This window comes from Myotis myotis, unplaced genomic scaffold (assembly GCF_014108235.1).
Source record: "Myotis myotis isolate mMyoMyo1 unplaced genomic scaffold, mMyoMyo1.p scaffold_m19_p_6, whole genome shotgun sequence".
NCBI lineage: Eukaryota > Metazoa > Chordata > Mammalia > Chiroptera > Vespertilionidae > Myotis > Myotis myotis.
The window spans coordinates 6784688-6802369 of record NW_023416368.1 but is presented as its reverse complement, the minus strand read 5'-3'; the positions used below and the strand labels follow the sequence as shown (position 1 = coordinate 6802369).

Genomic DNA, 17682 nt, shown 5'->3' with positions numbered 1-17682 from the left:
TAAACAGGGGAAGTAGTGTTGGGGGTGGAGGGCTGACATGTTGGAATTAGAAACATATTTTATTTGGGGACAGAAGGTGTTCTCTGATTGGTGGATCTCTGGCAATAAACACAGTTTGTGTCATGAATAGGCCCAGCTGGCTGAAGGCATATTCTGAAAAGCCAGGTGTGAACAGTGTTCAGACAAACAGGCATAGCAAGTCACTGTCCAAAGCAGCACCATCTGGAATATCGTCCACTTTCGTCCATCTGTCTTCTCAAAGTCGTCGCTTCTTTCCTGCATTCCAGGGACGCGGAGGAAGGAGGGCGTCTCATTCTGGCGCAGTAAGTGTGTGTATCTTATTACTTTGGACATCAAGTTGGAAAACACCAATATTCTCTTGGCTTCCGTACCTCCTGAATCTACAAGCCTTCGGACTGTTTGCGTGTCTTTTCATGGTTGAAGTGTTTGGGTAATAGCGTTGCCAGATTTGGCAAGTCAAAGTACAAGAGGATTCCAGGTTAAATTTAAATCGTAGACAAATACATTTTTAATAGAGGTCTGCGCCATACAATATTGAGGACATACTTATGGTAAAAAAAAAAAAATTACCTGTTGTTTACCCGAAATTCAGATGGAACTGGATATCTGTGTTTTATCTGGCAACTCTATTGGGTAGCGTCCTAGTTTGGAGGGAAATATTGGCACAGAGCTGTAATTGCTTCCCCCTCCCCCAGCTTTATTGAGATATAATTGACTTATCAGGTTGGGTAAGTTTAAGGTATAAACGTGATGTTGTGATATGCGTATATGTTGTGAAATGTGAACCACAATAAGGTTAGTTAACACATCCTTGGCTTCACACGATTACCATCTTGTTGTTGTCATTGTTATGGAGAGAGAACATGAAGCTCTGCTCTCCCAGCAACTTTCACGTATACGATACAGTATTAGCTCTAGTCGCCAAGCTGTATACTAGACTCTGGAACGTGCTCATCTATACTAACAAAAGGGTAATATGCTAATTAGATGAGGAGACCTTTCGGGAGACCTTCCGGATGTCCTTCCAGACAAAGCCATGGTGGCGGGTCCAAGGCAGAGGCAGTTAGGGGCGATCAGGCAGGAGGGGAGGGCAGTTGGGGGTGATCAGACTAGTGGGGGGTCAGTTGGGGGTGAACAGGCCAGCAGAAGTGCAGTTGGGGGCAAGCAGGCCAGCAGGCAGAGTGGTTAGGGGCAATCAAGCAGTCTGGCAGGTGAGCAGTTAGGAGCCAGTGGGCCCGGATTGCGAGAGGGATGTCCGACTGACAGTTTAGGCCCGATCCCTGTGGGACATCCGGTAGTTGGACATCCTCCAAGGGGTTCCAGATTGGAGAGGGTGCAGGCTGGGCTGAGCGACACCCCCCGCCCCCATGCACAAATTTCATGCACTAGGCCACTAGTCTGATCATCGAAAGTTTGTACTCCCTGACCAACATCTCCCCATTTCCTAGCACTCTATGTTTCTATGAGTTCAATGTTTTTAGATTTCACACGTTCAGTATTTGTCTTTCTCTGACTTGTGTCACTTAACATAATGCCCTCAAGGTCACAAATGTCACAAATGGCAGGATTTTCTTCTTTTGTTCCGTCTCTTAATTAGAAGTGGAAACGTTTTTGTTAACACAGCGAGCAATTTGGGTTTTCATTAATTACATCTTCCTATAGTTCAGAAGTGTTTCTTCTGGAGAAAAAAAGAAAATGACTCTGCACAGTGTAACATCAGCTATTTGCAGAAGACAGTGGGCAGGGGACCCAACTTTCATGGCAGAAGTCACGTGCCTTCTTGCTTCCTGTGCGTGATTGGCTGGGGGGAAAGCATTGCTCTGACACATGGGAATTTCCTGGGTCATTCCAACACCAGCCGTGCTCTTTAGGTAATGATCCAAGCACATGCTCCTTGCCTGCCAAGTCTGCGTACACGAGGGTTGTGCAAAGCAATATTCAGATGCTCCAGCAGGAAGCCAGTCCCTAGGCACAGAGACCAGCACTGTCACTTGGTGAGGGGCAGGGAGAGGATGGGAATGGGAGCTCTGAGAGCGAGTGGAAGAGTGAGATAATTTACCCAATTGGTTTTCCTGGAAATGAAGGCTTTATGCCCAGCATTAGTAATAAAACTAACTGAGGCACTCACACCCGGTTCCATAAAACGCTTAATCACCTTGTTGTTCTGTAACAGCTTTTCTCTTAATGGGGAAACTTACCGGCTTTTTAATTTCCTTTATTTGATTAACACGAGAATCCACAGCTACAACCTGTGTTGGGCTCCAGCAAAGTGTTGTATTTGCAAACGTATTAAAAGAGATAGATTTGTTTTAAGGGCCTCATCTGTAACAGTCTCAAGCCTTAAGTAGCCGATCATGCTTTTAAAGGTTTACTTTCTTATGGAGTAAAAAAAAAAAAGGGAATCTATAATTACTTAAGGAGGATGAACACCACAATAAGTAGTCATCATGGCTCCAAGACATTTCTGTGAAGGAAAATACTGTACATTATTACAATCTATATTTTTCTGAGTTCAAATGTCCCCTCCCCCCCCATTTATAACGTTTATTCAAAATAAACACAGTGTTTATCCTTCTTTTAAAAATAGTTTAATGATGATTTTTCCCAAATGACAGTGGTTTGAATCTACTCACAAGAAGCAATCAGCACTCTGGCTGTGTGACAGGTCTTCAGATTCTATCTCAAGTCCTGTGAGCAGAAGCTGGAAGGCCGGTGGTTGAGCCCAGGCAGGCCTGGCAAACACTGGCGAGTGGGTTCAAGGTGATGGGGAAGATGGGGCTCCAGAGGCAGCACCTCCTACTCAGCCCAGCCCCCCTCATCCCCGACTTTCAAGATCTTCAGTCTTAATGCTATCTCCACCGACCTACTTTTGTTCACCTTAAGTCTCTTAAAGGCCTTATTTTCTTTTGCTCTTACCCATGGGGCGTTTCCCACAGCACATCTAGAATCCTGCAGATCTGAGGTGAAGTTTTAACTAGCCTGCATCAGTATAAGGGGAATTAAAACAATGACGCATCCAGTAAGATTTCGGTTAAGCTTGTCTTATTTCGAAATTATTGTGACCTTCCTTCTTTTTCCTTCTTCCTTCCTTTTTGATGCTAAGTTATCCCTGCGTTTAGGAGAGAGTGATGGCGGTTATTTTTGTGTCGTTAATGTCTCTGGTTCAGAAAATAAATGTTGCTCCCCCAGGTTGGTCACTCCGTGTTTGTGTGCCGCGTGCACAGCAGTACCTGTGTGTTCAAGCCCAGTGATCTGTGAGGCCCCGAACACTGCGGAGCCGTGATGTAGTTGGCTGTCTCAGGGGACTGTATCCTGTTCCGGGAGACAACCTGGCGCAGAGAAAAGAAGGCTTTGGAGTCGCACAGACAGGATCTGCTTCTGGTGCCCCTGGGCAGGTACTACACTCTCTGAGCTCCAACTGCCTTTTCCAGGTAACTGGGTGATAACAGCTACCCCAGAGAGCTGTCAGAAGATGAAAGCTTCTAACATAATGCAGGATATACAGTGAGTGCTCAGAGAATGCGTGTTTTCTGGCCTCCTGTGCCCCTTTTTTTCTCCCTTACTTAGGACTTGAAGGTTAGATGAAAAGTGCTCAGCATGCATGTCAGAAGTGAGAAAACGCTAGAGTCTGACACTAGCAGTGTCCACAGGCAGAATGTTAAGTGAGGGAAGCATCGGCAGAGAGCCTGGCATGAAACTGCAGAACTGGGTAGGGTTGGTTCCAGAAGACTCCCTCCAGGACTGAGCTAAGTTTTGAAAGGCATCCATAGCACATGGAGAATGAAGGAGTCTTTGGAAGGGATGGGATACTGAAGAGCGTCTGATCTTAGGTTCTGCAAAGTGTGGCACCTATCCCACTGGGATCTAAGTGATGCATCTGGTACAGAGGCACTAAAAATCATGTAACTACACAAGGAGAGTTATTCCCCGTCCAAGTCTTATCATCCTGAAACACTAAGAAGAAAGTCTCCATTTGTGCCAGACTACCTTTAAGACTTCTTCTATAACACGCAGTATGAACCTATTTTAACAAAGAAAATCGGGCTGCAGGAACATAGCCATCAGAAGGCAAGAATAGCCAGATGATTAAAAATAATATTTCCTTTTCACTGTCTTTATTTTTCCTATTACCTTCTGTTTATATTTTCTTCCATTTACATTGGTGATATCAAGCTTTTCAAGTAGACTTAAATTTTAAAGGGAAGGCAAATTTAAAATATGAAGGTAATAATGAAATAGCTGGTATATAGCGGCCCTATAATGAATGACATTTAGGAAACACTGATCTAGCCCATCCCTTTCTAAAGAAAGCAGATGAGGAAACTGGGGCTCAGAGAAACGAAGGTACTCCTTTCCAAGATTACATGGCTGGCAGACCTGAGACTGAAGCTCAATTCTCTTGTACCCCTCCTCGCCTATCCGACAACAAATTCGGTGTTAAATAGAAGGCAACGGGATACAAATTAAACAACAGACTCTGTGCTGTGGGTTATGAGGAAGGGATTGGTTGATGAGGCTGGTGTGTGTTATTGGTGAGACTTACAGAAGACAAAGATGTGTATAGAAGCTGATACTGCAGGTCTGAGCTCATCATCAAGTCAAAGGCATGTCCTGTGGCCACCAAGCAAAGTCTCCGAGTCAGCCCCAAAGGTGGTGGTGGCAGAGACTCCTCTAGGAATCCAGCAAAGATGGCTGGAATCCCAACGTCATTATTTGGCAAGAAACCAGTGAACATCTCTCAGCTCATCTGTGCTCTTTCCTCATCCATAAAAATTTATAGGAATGACAATAGCTCACATTTATTGGGCACATCATCTGCCAAGCCCCGTTGATGCATTCTCTCTCTTAACCCTCAAAAGACCACTAGAAGGCAGTTACTATCTGCATATGAGAGATGAGGACATTTGGACCCTGAATGATTAAAGCGCTTCCCAGCCTCTTTATCAAGTGATGGAGCAGGATTCAAACCCCAACACTTTCAGTCCAGAGTATGGCCTTAACCACCCTCCTATGCTGTGAATATTAAATGCAGACGAGGCCTGTAAAGCACCTAGCACAGTGCAGGGCACATACAAGGGAGGGGAGGTCAGCCCCTTCCTGCCCGCCCTTTCTGCTTGCACCACAGCGCAGGCCACTTTCAGCCTGGCCTCTAGAACTGTCCCCATAGGGGCCTTGCCTGGGACTACAACCCCCAGAATGCATCAGGCAGAGAAGCTGGCCAATCAGGAAGCCCTCTCCCTTTCAGGGCCGCTCGCCCCACCCCTCCCTGGGGTAGGAACTGCAGTGACCCTGGGCCTGGTGGGTAGTGAGTTGCGACCAGTTGCGGGCAGGCCAGGGTTCCTGGGTTTAGGTCATCCTAATCCGGTTTGGGGCCGGGGGCCGGGGGGTGGAGACTGTTGCAATGTCCAGGCTACGGGGGTCCGTCTTCAGTGCCGGAGCTAGTGGGCATCGCGGCCGGAGCCCCTGGTGGGGGGCTGCGGGGGGCGGGGTGGTTGGCGGGCCAGTCCAGCAGGGCCAGGGTCGTCGCAGGGTCACATGAGGGTGGTTCACGTGGTCCCTGTTGTCCCCACCGGTTTGCTAGGGCTCCGTTTTCAGACCCCCGACCCCCCGGGAGCGGTTGGACGGCCCCCCAAAGCCCGGGGCTCCTCGCGGGTGTGAACTGGGCGGAGGAGGAGGGCGTGGTGGTTAGAAGGCGGTGCGGGCCTGGGTGTGTCTGCCTCCGGCTCCGGAGTCGGTGCCGTCGGTGCCCAAGTGCAGGTGTCTGGGCCTCGGGGCACGCTCCCTCCGCCCCAGCCCGGCCTCCACCTCCCGTGTCCTGGGGAGACTGCCCACCTGCCCTGTCTGAGGAATGGCCTGGCCAGCCTCTGTCCCGTGGAGTGGGGTCTTGCCGCAGCTCTGCCTGCTCACCCCACCCACCCACCCACCCACCCATGGGGCTTAGAGCCCTCGGCAACCAGACCCTGAGCAGGAGGGTCAACTTTCTTGGGCGTTTCACTATCCATCTAGTTTCTACTTACTTCTTGTTCTTTTTGGCTTTTTTTTTTTTTTTAAATTTACTTTCATTCCTCATTTTTAAAGTTATCCTTCGGTTTGCCATACCCAGGATACAGCTGCCATTCCCGCTCAGCGCCCAGGGGCTTGTGGGTGGATGCCAGTGTGTTTTATTCATTGTCCTGAAAACGAACGTGTCACTTCCTTTGCAGTGGGCTCTGCAGTGAGAGTGAGGAATCGGATCAGCCCCTCTGACTCAGGGAGAGGTGGGGCCAAGGAAAGAATTGTTTTCATTATTTTGGACAAACCCCGGAAGGGCCTCTAAGCGCCCCCCTTGCACATTGCTGGAGTGGGGTGTGCTGACTGCTGCTTATTTTTCAAGTCGTTTTGAGAGGTTTGAATGGCTCAGGTTAGTTTGGTTTCCAGTGACCCACCAACGTATTTGTTTCTGACACAATTGTTTAAATATATGTGCTGTATACACTAGTACTAGTATAACAGAGTAACATGTTGATTTACGGATTTCTCTCAACCAAAATTCAGAGGTGGAATTAGGTTGCCCTAATTTCCTTCGCTAAAATAGAAGTGATCATTTTGCTATCCTCTTAGTCAATGAGTTATAATTGAATCTTATTTTGAATTTTACTATCTCTTTAAAAAAAAATTTATGGGAACCCTGTCACTCAAGAATAAGTTAGAAAAGAAAAAAAAGAATAAGTTAGAAAAAGACAGTGACTTCCGTGTAAACAATGATTGCTCAGGTGTCAGGGAGTTTGAGTGCGGAGGCTTGCTGAGAAGGGGGTGTCTGCATCTCCCCTATAAAGGCCCCATCTTGTGGAAGTGGTTTGATTAAAGAAGAAACTTCGTCCTAAGATTTCCAGTTGGAGGTGTTTTGAGTTGAGAAAATCTACAATAATAAAAGGGTAATATGCTAATTAGACTGGACAGCCAAACGATCTTCTGGATGTCATTCTGGACGTCCTTCCAGATGAAGCCGCAGTGGCGGGGGCTGAGGCAGAGGCGGTTAGGGGCGATCAGGCAGGCAGAGGGGTTAGGGGTGATCAGGCAGGCAGGCAGAGGGGTTAAGGGTGATCAGGCAGGCAGGCAGAGGGGTTAAGGGCGATCTGGCAGGCAGGCAAGCGGTTAGTGGTGATCAGGCAGGCAGGTGAGCATTTAGGAGCCAGCAGTCCTGGAATGCAAGAGGGATGTCCCCCTAGGGGTCCCAGATTTCGAGTGGGTGCAGGCCACCAGATGTCTAGTATTAACATAATAAGTTGATACCTTTTTATGTTAGAATTTTATTTATAAAGACTACTACTTCACAATTGTTTGTTCTGAAATAATAGGTTTTCCTTTTAGAAGTATTGAAAATTTAAGTATTTTAATAACACATAAATGTTTCTGATTTTACATTGTTTTTGTTTCTCTTTTAAAATCAGATGTTGAACAGTGATGTTTCTGACCATAGGCTAAATGTGAAAGCCATAATTAAAAATATTAATACAATTTCTTTGGAATTGAAGAAAATGAAAGGTAAGTATGGAATCACTAAACTAAAATGTTTGCATGTCATTGTTGTAAAATAAATAGTAGAGCCATTTTTGCTTCTGCTGAGGTGTTAGCGAATTTTGCCCACTATTTAGGACTTTTCTGTTTCTTAAGAAATGCTTACATTGTAATATGAACTAGATCTCTAAAGATGAATTATGTTTAAGCATTGATCTAGGAGTTAGCCAATTTGAATTCCCATCCTTGACACTAACAAGCTTATGATATTGTCTAACCTCTCTAAATTACTGCCCTTTCTTCCTTTCAACAAACTATTACATGACAATGTCACATTCTACAAAATTCAGTGTCTTTATCCATTAATCCTTACTAAGCCCCTAAGGTTCCTTACCAATTAAAAATTAGAAGTTTGTTTGATGCTGTGAGTTAAGGGCTCTTCATTTTAAACAGACTCACAGAGTTGGATTAGACCTCACGGGGCAGTGTTTGGGCCCTCACCTCACAGACATACTCTGTTTTCCCCCGGCATGTGAACTTCCCATGATTGAACATTTCTAGGGGCAATCTGTCCCTGACCAAACATTCCCTCCAGTCACCCTGTTCCATTTTAGGATAGCTGCTCCTTACGGACTAGCTCAATCTCTTCCCCATTCTTTCACCTGCGGGTCCTACTTCTGACCACGAAAACTGCATTGATTATGTAGTTCTTTTGACAACTCTTGGGTATTTGGAGATAGCCTTTGTGTCAGTTATAGGTCTTCAGCTACATGTCAAAAAATACTGACTTAACATGCTTATAAGTAAGGAAAATAGCCAGAAGATCCAAGGTGGGCCGCCTACAGCTGCTTCCGAGTTTTAAAAACTTCATCAGACACTGGGTTCTTTCTCTGTTTTTTCTCTGTTATATTCACTCTGTTCGTCGGTCCTCGTGGTCAGTACCTGCAGGCTTGGCCAGACACTGCCTCTACCTCTTCTCTTTATGTAAGCCTTTCCCTGACCCCTCCAGCACACTTCCCCTTTCCTGTCATTGACCAGATATGCATCAAAGGCAACTGTCTGCAGCAGCTGCTGCCAAGGGGAAGGGGACTGCCAAGACCAGTGAGGACCAGTCAGAACTTACTGCTGAAGCTGAGGAGGAGAGGACCACCACACCTGGAGGCACAGTGCCACCAAGAAGAGGCAGGTGGCTGTTAGTTAGGACCAGATAGTCAGTGCTGTTAGGCTATTTCTGCCCGTTCCTCCCAGAGCAGCATTTCCCAGACTTCTCTCTGTGAACCCTGCTGTCCTAGAGATGTTAATAGATGGGTGCAGTAACACTGGATTCCACATCCTTCTGGGACTTAAGTTTGGGAAGTGCATATGCTCTGTATTTCTCTCACAAATGTACAGTACACATTAGCAAAGGCACCGAGGAGTCCGATGTAAAGAAATCTGGTTAGCTTTGCTTAATTCATCTCTAAAACCAATCTCAACTTACAGCAAGGATTATCTCCTAACATGTAAATATGCTGAAAACTCCCATTGGTTCACTGCTGTCCTCCTCGAATGGACTAGAAGACCTCTTGAGACCAGGCCCCAGCCCATCCAATCTCTCATCTCATTATCTCTCCCCTGCATGTGCTGCGCTCCTACCATGCTGACCTGTGTGCATCTCTACACAGTTGCTTTTTTTGGTATCTGTGTTTTAACACATGCATCTCCTTCTGAAATGCCCACTGCTGCCCCCCCCCCCCCCACACACACACACACACCTCCACTCCACCAGGTTAACTGCTACTTATTAAACTGTGTTAGTCAAGGCTACTTAGGTTGGAAAACTTCCTTTAAGCCAGCGTGTTACCTCTTCTACCTTTTCATACCATCTATCACGCTGTGTTGTAATTGCATGTTTACTTCCTTTCCCTGTCCCTGCTCAACTGGAAGCTTTTTAAAGGTATTCCTAGCAGTTAACAGTGCCTTGATATAATGGGCTCTTGGAAAATGTTTACTTAATGAATAATTGGTTCTGGGTGCTTGCACTTTTAAAAAACTCCTCCCAAACTAAATTATCTAACTCTTCTAGACAATCCTTTCATGAAGTAAATTAGAAATAATAAATATGCTATACATGTCCTGAAAAGTTGTGGGGTAGGTCAGGCAGTTAGGGTACAAGGGGCTTTTGTAGACGTGTAGGGTGGTAGACTTCTGGTAAACATTGAAGATTAAATGAACACTCTGTTTACCCCACTCTCTCCCAAAATAATAATGTCAATAAATAATCATAACATTTACCATAATCCACATATCCTTCTAAGAGCTTTAAATAAGTGGACTCAGTTGTCATAACAACCCTGTGTGATAGGAAATACTGTAGGTACAGAAACAGACATGGAGACATTAACTAACTTTCCCGGGGACAGATATCTAATCATTGGTAGATCTGAGAATTAAAGTGATGTCAAACAGGCAAAAATTCATAAGACAAAGAGCTCTCAAAAAGTGTTACCTACAAAATAGAAAGCAAATGGAAACAAACAGAGACGTTTAAACCCTAAAGCCCAGAAATCTAAACTATGAACTGGCTGGGTAAAAAGCAAAGAAATAGCCCAAAGACTCAACACACAGTTGTGCCAGAATCCTCTGGAAGTAGCGGGGGAGGTGGAGCTAAGAACAGGAGGACTGGTTAAATGTTTAAGAAGTCATAGCCCCTAAGGTCTCTTTCTCCTCTACGGAACTGGGCAGCTGTTTCTCTGTGACAGAGACACAAGGTTTATTCCATGAGAGGGTAAAACCAGGGATCCCTGGCCTGCAGCCACTGGTCACAAGCCGAGGGGGAGAGTACTGTACTAAAAATGAGGGTATTAGGACCAAATTGACCTCTAGCTTTCTCTTCCCACTTGCCTATAAAACATCAGAAGCCTGATTTATACCCTCAAGCAGATTTTTCTTTCAGGAATATGACCAGCCTAAGAGAAAAGACCTAAAAATACTGATAGCGCAGGTTTCCCCACAAACCACCCAGTCAGACCAGCCCAAAATACCGCCTACCACGGCAAAGAGCTTCTGTTGTCTTTATAGTGCCATGGTCTCAAATATGAGCAAACAGCTGTGGCACGGACATTGGAGGAAAGCATCTACTATGAAAAGCAGAGACAGAACCAATAAATAGGTTCAATCAAGGAGGAAGAAAACCAAATTATGAAGGGAAATGAGAACTCCGAGAAACTATAATATCCACAGAGGAGATGCTATGTCTATGAAAAGGAACATGAAACTACAAAAAATATTTAGAGAACAGAAGGGATCTCTTGGAAATTAAAAATGTGATCATAGAAATAGATCTGTAGAGGGTTAAAGATAAAAATGAAGAAAATACCTTAGAATATAAAGGAAAAAAAAAAGAAGAAAGAAAGTTTTAGGGGGGAAATGACAAACCAGGCAAAATGAAGTCCAATATCCAGTAAATAGGGGTGTTAGAACATAGACAATGGATGAGGAGAAATTCATTAAAGAAATAGTCTGAGGAACTCTTCCAGAGTTGAAGGGTATGAGTTTTTACAATGAAACAGCCCAACACAATGGATGAAAATCAATGCACACCAAAATGCAGCGCTGTGAGGCTTCAGAACCCGGAGAACAAAAGATGCTCGAAGCTTCTGAAGAGAAACGAGAAGCTTGACGGTTCTTAATAGTGACACTGGGAGCTGGAGGAAAATGCAGCAGTGCCCATAGAAATCTGAAGAAACATGATTTCCAACCTAGATTTTTATATTCAGTGACTCCATTAAGCATTGGTGTAGATAGAGAACTTTTCAGACATACAGAAGTTACCAAGGTTGTATTTCACCAAACAAGGAGCCAGACCAAAAAGAGAAAGACATGAGATTCTGGAAAAAGGATGCTCCACATGCGGGATGGGGAAAGAGTCCCTAGGATAATGGCGAAGGGGGCTCCCATTCTGGAGCTCTGGTCCTGGAGGGCATCGGTCCAGGCTAGAGCAGGCAGAAGGCTCTGGAGAGGAGAGACTTTCAACTGTAGAGTAGTTACGTGCTTGACTGTACTGGGAGAGGAGATTTACCCAACTTGGGGGAATTTGAGATATGTTCATGATAATTAAGCAACGAAAAAAGAAATTAACTGTGGCTGGGTGGTAGCTTAAAGGAAGGGAAATGTCATATTACAAGACTCAGCTGTGAAGAATCCTGTATAATAAAAGCATAATATGCAAATCAACTGAACTGCAGAATGATGGGGGGGGGGGGGCGGGCAGGGCCAGCTGGGCAGGCGGCGCCAGGCCAGCCAAATTGTGTGCCAGCCGGCAGAGGGAGGGGACGGCAGTGGGGGGGGGGAGGGGGCAACCAGCAGTGGTGGAGGAGGATGGGGGGGCGGTCCCATGATCAGCCCACCAGGTCGCCTTCTGCAGAGGGAGGCCCATGGCAGCTGCAGCAGTGGGGTGATGGGGGGCAGGGCCGGCCACTCTCTAGCCAGCACCATCCCTCTGCCCACCTGTAGCCTCCCGCAGAGAGCTGTCAGTCAGACATCCCCTGAGGGCTCCTGGACTGCAAGAGGGCGCAGGCTGGGCTGAGGGACCCCCCCCCCCTCCAGTGCATGAATTTTCATGCACTGGGCCTCTAGTACTTATATAATTAAAAACTATAAGCATTAAATACTAAGCTAGCAAAAATTGTACTCAAGTATATTGGGGATGGGCACGAGTAAAAAGTATTATATCTTAATCTTCTGTAATCAGAAGCAGATAGGTAATACTTAAATTTGAAAATATAAAATATGCATGTTTTTTAAAAATATAGAAGTAATTCCAGCCCCCACCTCAAAAAAAAAAAAAAGATAAAAACTCCACAGCCACAAAACAACAAAAGCAATAAAAACAAAATGAGCTCCAAAGTTAGAAGTGGTTGCTTTTGGGAGGTGAAAACTGCTAGTTTTGTAACATGCCTCATAGACTTGTTAGATTGTTTATACTATGTGCATATAGAACACACAAAAGTGACGTTTAAAAAGTGTAAATAAAATTTGCATAAATCAATTTGCAGTTTAGTAAGATAGCTGACAAGTTGGGCTGAAGAACCCTTCTAGTAAATTTTTGTCATGCTTATTTTATAGTACAGAAATTTGACTTGAAGTTACAGTAAGCACACCTAATGTGTAGTTTGATCAATAATCACTTAAAAGAAAACTAAATTAAGAATTAAGCAATAGCTACTGAAAGCAACAATAGTTGTCTAGGGACATATATGCTACAATATGATCCCTTTTGTTACTGTTTTACACAGAGCACTCCCAGTTACTGCTCTGTGACCTTACTCTACATTTTAATCACCCTGTGAAGACAGATGACTCCAAGGAAACAGAAAGCAACAAGCCCCTCTTTGAAGAGTTTAAACTGTCAGATGTATCCCTTACTTCTAACCGTTTTTCTTCCTAATTTTTTACTTATCTGTCGTGAATTTATAACTATGTATTGTTGAATTAACAAGTACCTTGGAGAACTGAGTTTACTAATATATTTAATATAAAAAAATATACTGAGTTATAAATAATCATTTTATGTTCCTGAAGGCTGTTGTATTATTGTTTTAATATTTCAAAGAATGGCTAATTTATTTCACTAATGGCAAGGGTATGACATAGGAAATTGGCCATGTGACACTGCTTATCATTTACATTCTGCTTGAATTTGGCTCAGGCTGAAGGAGAGTCACTAAATTATAAATGGATGGTATGCGTTTATGTTAATAAGATGTCTCCTGGCAACAGGTGCCCAAAACAACTCCAGCTAACTGAAGCATGTATTCGATCACGTGACTTGGAAATCCATGGTGGGAGTAGATGTCAAGGACTCCGCTAATGGACCAGATGGCTCTGTCCTGGTTCTGTTTCTGTGCAGTGGTCTCAGCCTCTCCTGTTATGGACTGGTTTCCTCCACAAGACCAAAGGAGGGTAGAGGCATGGCAGCAGACAACTGCAGGTGTGCAGACCACTCCAGGTGTGCAGATCCCTACAGGAGAGAGACCCTCTAATTCAGCCTCTGTGTTTAGCATCCCAGGGAAGGATGCCAGCTTTGGTTAAGATCCTTATTCCTGAGCAGGGTCCTAAGCAACTGTGATTGGTGAGGCTGGGCCATACGCCAGGTCTGTGGTCAGAGGCGGAGAGGCCCTACCAGAACAATGGAGTTGCTGTTGCCTGAAGAAGGGGAGGAAGAATGCTAGTCATGAAAACATCAGGTACTCACCACTGATTTCAGTCATGGCCATGGATAGCTTGTAGCCTTACCATATCTTTACCCTAAACTTCCTAATTTTTGTCCCTTTCCACCCAAGGAGATGTAAAATAATAGGCTTTGGTTTGCCATATAACATGATTCACTACCAAATAGTTGCTTTGAAATCTACCATGTCCTTCATTTTAGATATTTTTTAATATAAAGGACAGAATACTATGAAGCAAGATACAAAGTCAGCTCACTGCATAATAGAACTTACAATGGTTGCTAGACTCACTACCCAGCACCAAGCTCAGTATTTAACAGAACAGGCACTGAATGAATGCTTGTTGAATATCCTATTGAATAAACATGTAAGTAGTGCAGGTTTTTTCAGCTTTAGAACTCCTAGTTCTGGACCCTAAATTGAGAACTTCGGCTTGTAAGGATGATGTTTTGTGAAACATTTTTATCATCGTGGGTTAAAAGTATCCACACACTCATCATACCAAATTGTCAGTTTTAACCCGGTGACACTCTTGATCCCTTCCATGTTCTATTAGCTCATGAAATGAAGTTGCAAGATATTCTTTGCCACTCAGAAAAAGTGTAGATTAAGCAGAGAAGCAAACAATTTTTCTTAGTAAAAGTTGTGGAAGAATAACCAAGGGCCCAAAAGGGAAAACTTGAAGAATCACTGAATGCCAGGTTTTTGTTTTGCAAATGCCTACTGCTTGTTAAGTGAGATGTTAGCAAAGGAAAGACCTGCATTGCTTTGCAGGATTTATGAAGCTCTTATGAGAAGGATGAGGAAAAGGTCTTTATGACAGTTGTCAGGGGGATAAAAAGAGGTGTAAGAAAGGTTACCTGGCCAGATATTTTTCTGTGTAGGTTCATTGCTTTTTCATCTTCCCAGGAAGACTGGTAAAATCTACCACCAAATCCTTGACATCTACTCCTACCATGGACTTCCAAGTCACATGACCCAATACATGCTTCTTTGTACTTAAATCCAAGTGTATTTGATTTAAAATGGGGTTTTTTTTTTATTTATAGCTTAAGTTTGCTTCAAAACAAAAATATAATAGTACAGACCAAACAGTAAAGTCAATAAAGTTGTTTTAGGAACCCGAAAGTAAAGCAAAAGGCAAATTAATTTTAATTCCAGGAAGTTACTCCAACATGCATTTATCTTTTCATAAAAAAGTATACAAAAATCCCCCCAACAAAAAAACACCAAGAAAGGATGAAATATTTTTGAAGCCTTTTAAATTATTGCTGCTAAGAAAGTTAATTTTAGTAATTTTCAAATTACTATAGTATACATATAAAAACTCATGATTGCCATTGATGGACAAGGTTTGGCTATCAAAAAATCAGTTTTATGTGATAACAAAAGCTATTATTGTTTAAATGTTTTGAAACTTGCCCCAAGTTATTTTTGTAGCTGTGGAAACTACTGTACTTTGAAACGGGTATCAAAAATGCACATTATTTGCACAAATCATTACAGTGCACGACTACAGTGCCAGTGTGCACATTATCACTCATGCACTTCACAAACACTGAAGAAGAATAAATAAATTATGGGACACGTGACAGTCTTCATTTCAAACCTTTGTTAAGCGAAAGGACCAGACCCTCGTGTTCATGCTGAGGGGTTCGATTCAGTCCTAAGTGTTTGTGCAGCCACCCAGGTTGGCTGATCTGCACTGGCAACAGTCAGGGAAGGTTCGCCTGCTCGGCTAACGTGCTACGGGCAACCTGCCGAATGGGTCAACGTGCACTGGTATCTGGAGCCTCGGTTCTTCCCATCGATGAGCAGGAGCGGCATTTTCCGGAAGTAGTCGATAATAGCTGACACAGACTGAAAGTCCTGAAAGATTCAAAACGGAGATAAATCAACCCTGGAGCAGGTAGCATGAATTGCACCCTCCGTTTTTTAATCTGCATAATACCTTACCTCTTGAAGTTAGGAGGATTTTTATTTTTTTAATGTAAAATTTGACAAATGTTTTAATGATTTCTGCTGTCACCAACATCCAATATACTATGGATAAAAGACTATATATATATGTGTGTGTGTGTGTGTGTGTGTGTGTGTGTGTGTGTGTATGACTAATTTTTTAAAAATATATTTTATTGATTTTTTACAGAGAGGAAGGAAGAGGGAGAGTTAGAAACATCGATCAGCTGCCTCCTGCACGCCCCCTACTGGGGATGTGCCCGCAACCAAGGTACATGCCCTTGACCGGAATCAAACCTTCAGTCCGCAGGCCGACGCTCTATCCACTGAGCCAAACCAGCCAGGGCGACTAATTTTTTTTTAACTTCGGACAGGGGGTCATATATAGAGGGGCCTAATTATGATACCTTGGCCTTTGCCTCTCGGTGTTTTTGATTTTGGTTTCTGAATCCCATATCTCGGTCATTAATATGTGAGGAGGTGTAGGAATCAGGAGGCCACTGTCCCTGCTGTCTGGAGGGGACATCTGCAACATGGCATAATAGTTCCTTCACGATCTCTCTGCTGCCTGCCCACTGCCACCCCGCACTCACCAGGGCTCTGTAGCCGAGTCTGCATTCAGTGCCTGGATCACCTCTCCCCGAGGGCCAGACTGGGAAAACCCCATCCACCCTTTTAGGTGGGCCAGAAGTCACCTAGGTATCCCGACAGGACCGTGCACTTCCTCTAAGACCACCCTGCTAAGCAGCTCCCTTGCGGCAGCTGTGATTCAAGCACTTGACCAAAATCATGTGGGGGCTTTTTTCCTGCTCATTTACATGATCGTAACTGAAACACATTTGGAGTGAAATAGAAGTTCTGGTGGGCTGTTTCTCAGTCTGGGAATGTTTGGTCCGGCTGATCCTCCCTCCTGGAACTTTGAACTTAAAGAACACGCTTGGGGCAGTAAATTTAGCTGTTAGTTTCCTTTGCAAAAAGCAGCCCTGAAAGGCTTTCCTCATAACCGGATTACCACCCAAAATGACTGGTATAAACCTCGGCTGAACAGAGGAAGATGTCTTTGGCAATTTGGCCACCTTCATTGGCCACACCTCCAGTTTAGTAGGAAATGAACCAAGTATCTAAATAATCACAACAAACATTCTATTCTTCCATTTGTTGATTTAAAATACAGCCTTATAAACACCCTGCAATCTTACATTGAAATGATGTGGCAAAGATGACTGAGAAGGGACTTGCCTTTGACACCATCCAACTGGAGCTCTTTTGAAAAATGTAAATGTTTACATATATTTTCTGATTTCAAAAGTTGCACATGTGACGTTAGATTATTTGGAATAAAAGGTAAAAGAAAGATTCCTGTGGTAGAGGTGTGGCTACTGTTAATATTTTGTTTTATTGCCTTTCAGTAAATGAAGGGTTTCACGAACATGATTTAACTTAAGCTGCCATACAGAATGGACCTGCAAAGAATGTTACAGTGAAGTTCCGCTCGGTAGGTATGCAGGGAAGCAGAACAAGAGAACTGGGGAACATTTTGCAACTGAGGTCCTTACCTCCTTCCCTCGGAGCCCAGTTCCCAGCATGTAAACGTGGCTTTCCTCCACGTAACGGATCTGGACGTTGTAGACCTTGTCTTTGTATAACACCATGAGGACGTACGGATTGCTTGGTGTTTTCTTCGAGCTGTCTCTAACCAGGAAAGTGCCATCCTAAAAGGAAACATTCGTGTGGGGATGGGAACAGTAAGTCAACAGTGGGCCAGTCTCTAGGGATCTGGAAAACTGTGGGTTACAAGCCAAGCCGGTGAACATTCAGGTCCCAAACTGCTAAAATCCCAGGAATGGTTATGGGGAAGGAGGCAGGAGAGAAAGGTCTAAGTCAACCTCTGCAGCCTGACGAAAGGCGTGCCCTTCTCGGTAATGAAACACACTGGCGGGTGAGTGGGCCCAGGGCCAGGCGACGTAAGGACCTGGTCAGCTAAGGAGACAGC

At 44.2% G+C, this 17682-nt stretch overlaps 2 protein-coding genes across 4 annotated transcripts in view; one reads left to right on the top strand and one right to left on the bottom strand.

The window, feature by feature from the left end:
* The first annotated feature begins 6229 nt into the window (after positions 1-6229).
* CUNH5orf58 (chromosome unknown C5orf58 homolog) lies at positions 6230-13009 on the top strand. Its single transcript, XM_036313448.1, has 3 exons — positions 6230-6421; positions 7452-7545; positions 12795-13009. Exons 1-3 carry the CDS (start codon positions 6413-6415, stop codon positions 12944-12946), a joined length of 255 nt encoding a protein of 84 aa, XP_036169341.1. The 5' UTR covers positions 6230-6412; the 3' UTR covers positions 12947-13009.
* Positions 13010-14859: 1850 nt separating this feature from the next.
* Positions 14860-17682, bottom strand: part of LCP2 (lymphocyte cytosolic protein 2) — a 39552-nt gene continuing 36729 nt past the window's right edge. For all 3 annotated transcript variants that reach the window (XM_036313445.1, XM_036313444.1, XM_036313447.1), the window contains 2 exons: positions 17246-17401; positions 14860-15599 (listed from right to left, as the gene is read on the bottom strand). In XM_036313445.1, the coding sequence (XP_036169338.1) occupies positions 15477-15599; positions 17246-17401 (279 nt within the window). In that variant the 3' untranslated portion in view covers positions 14860-15476. The remainder of the gene's footprint in view (positions 15600-17245; positions 17402-17682) is intronic.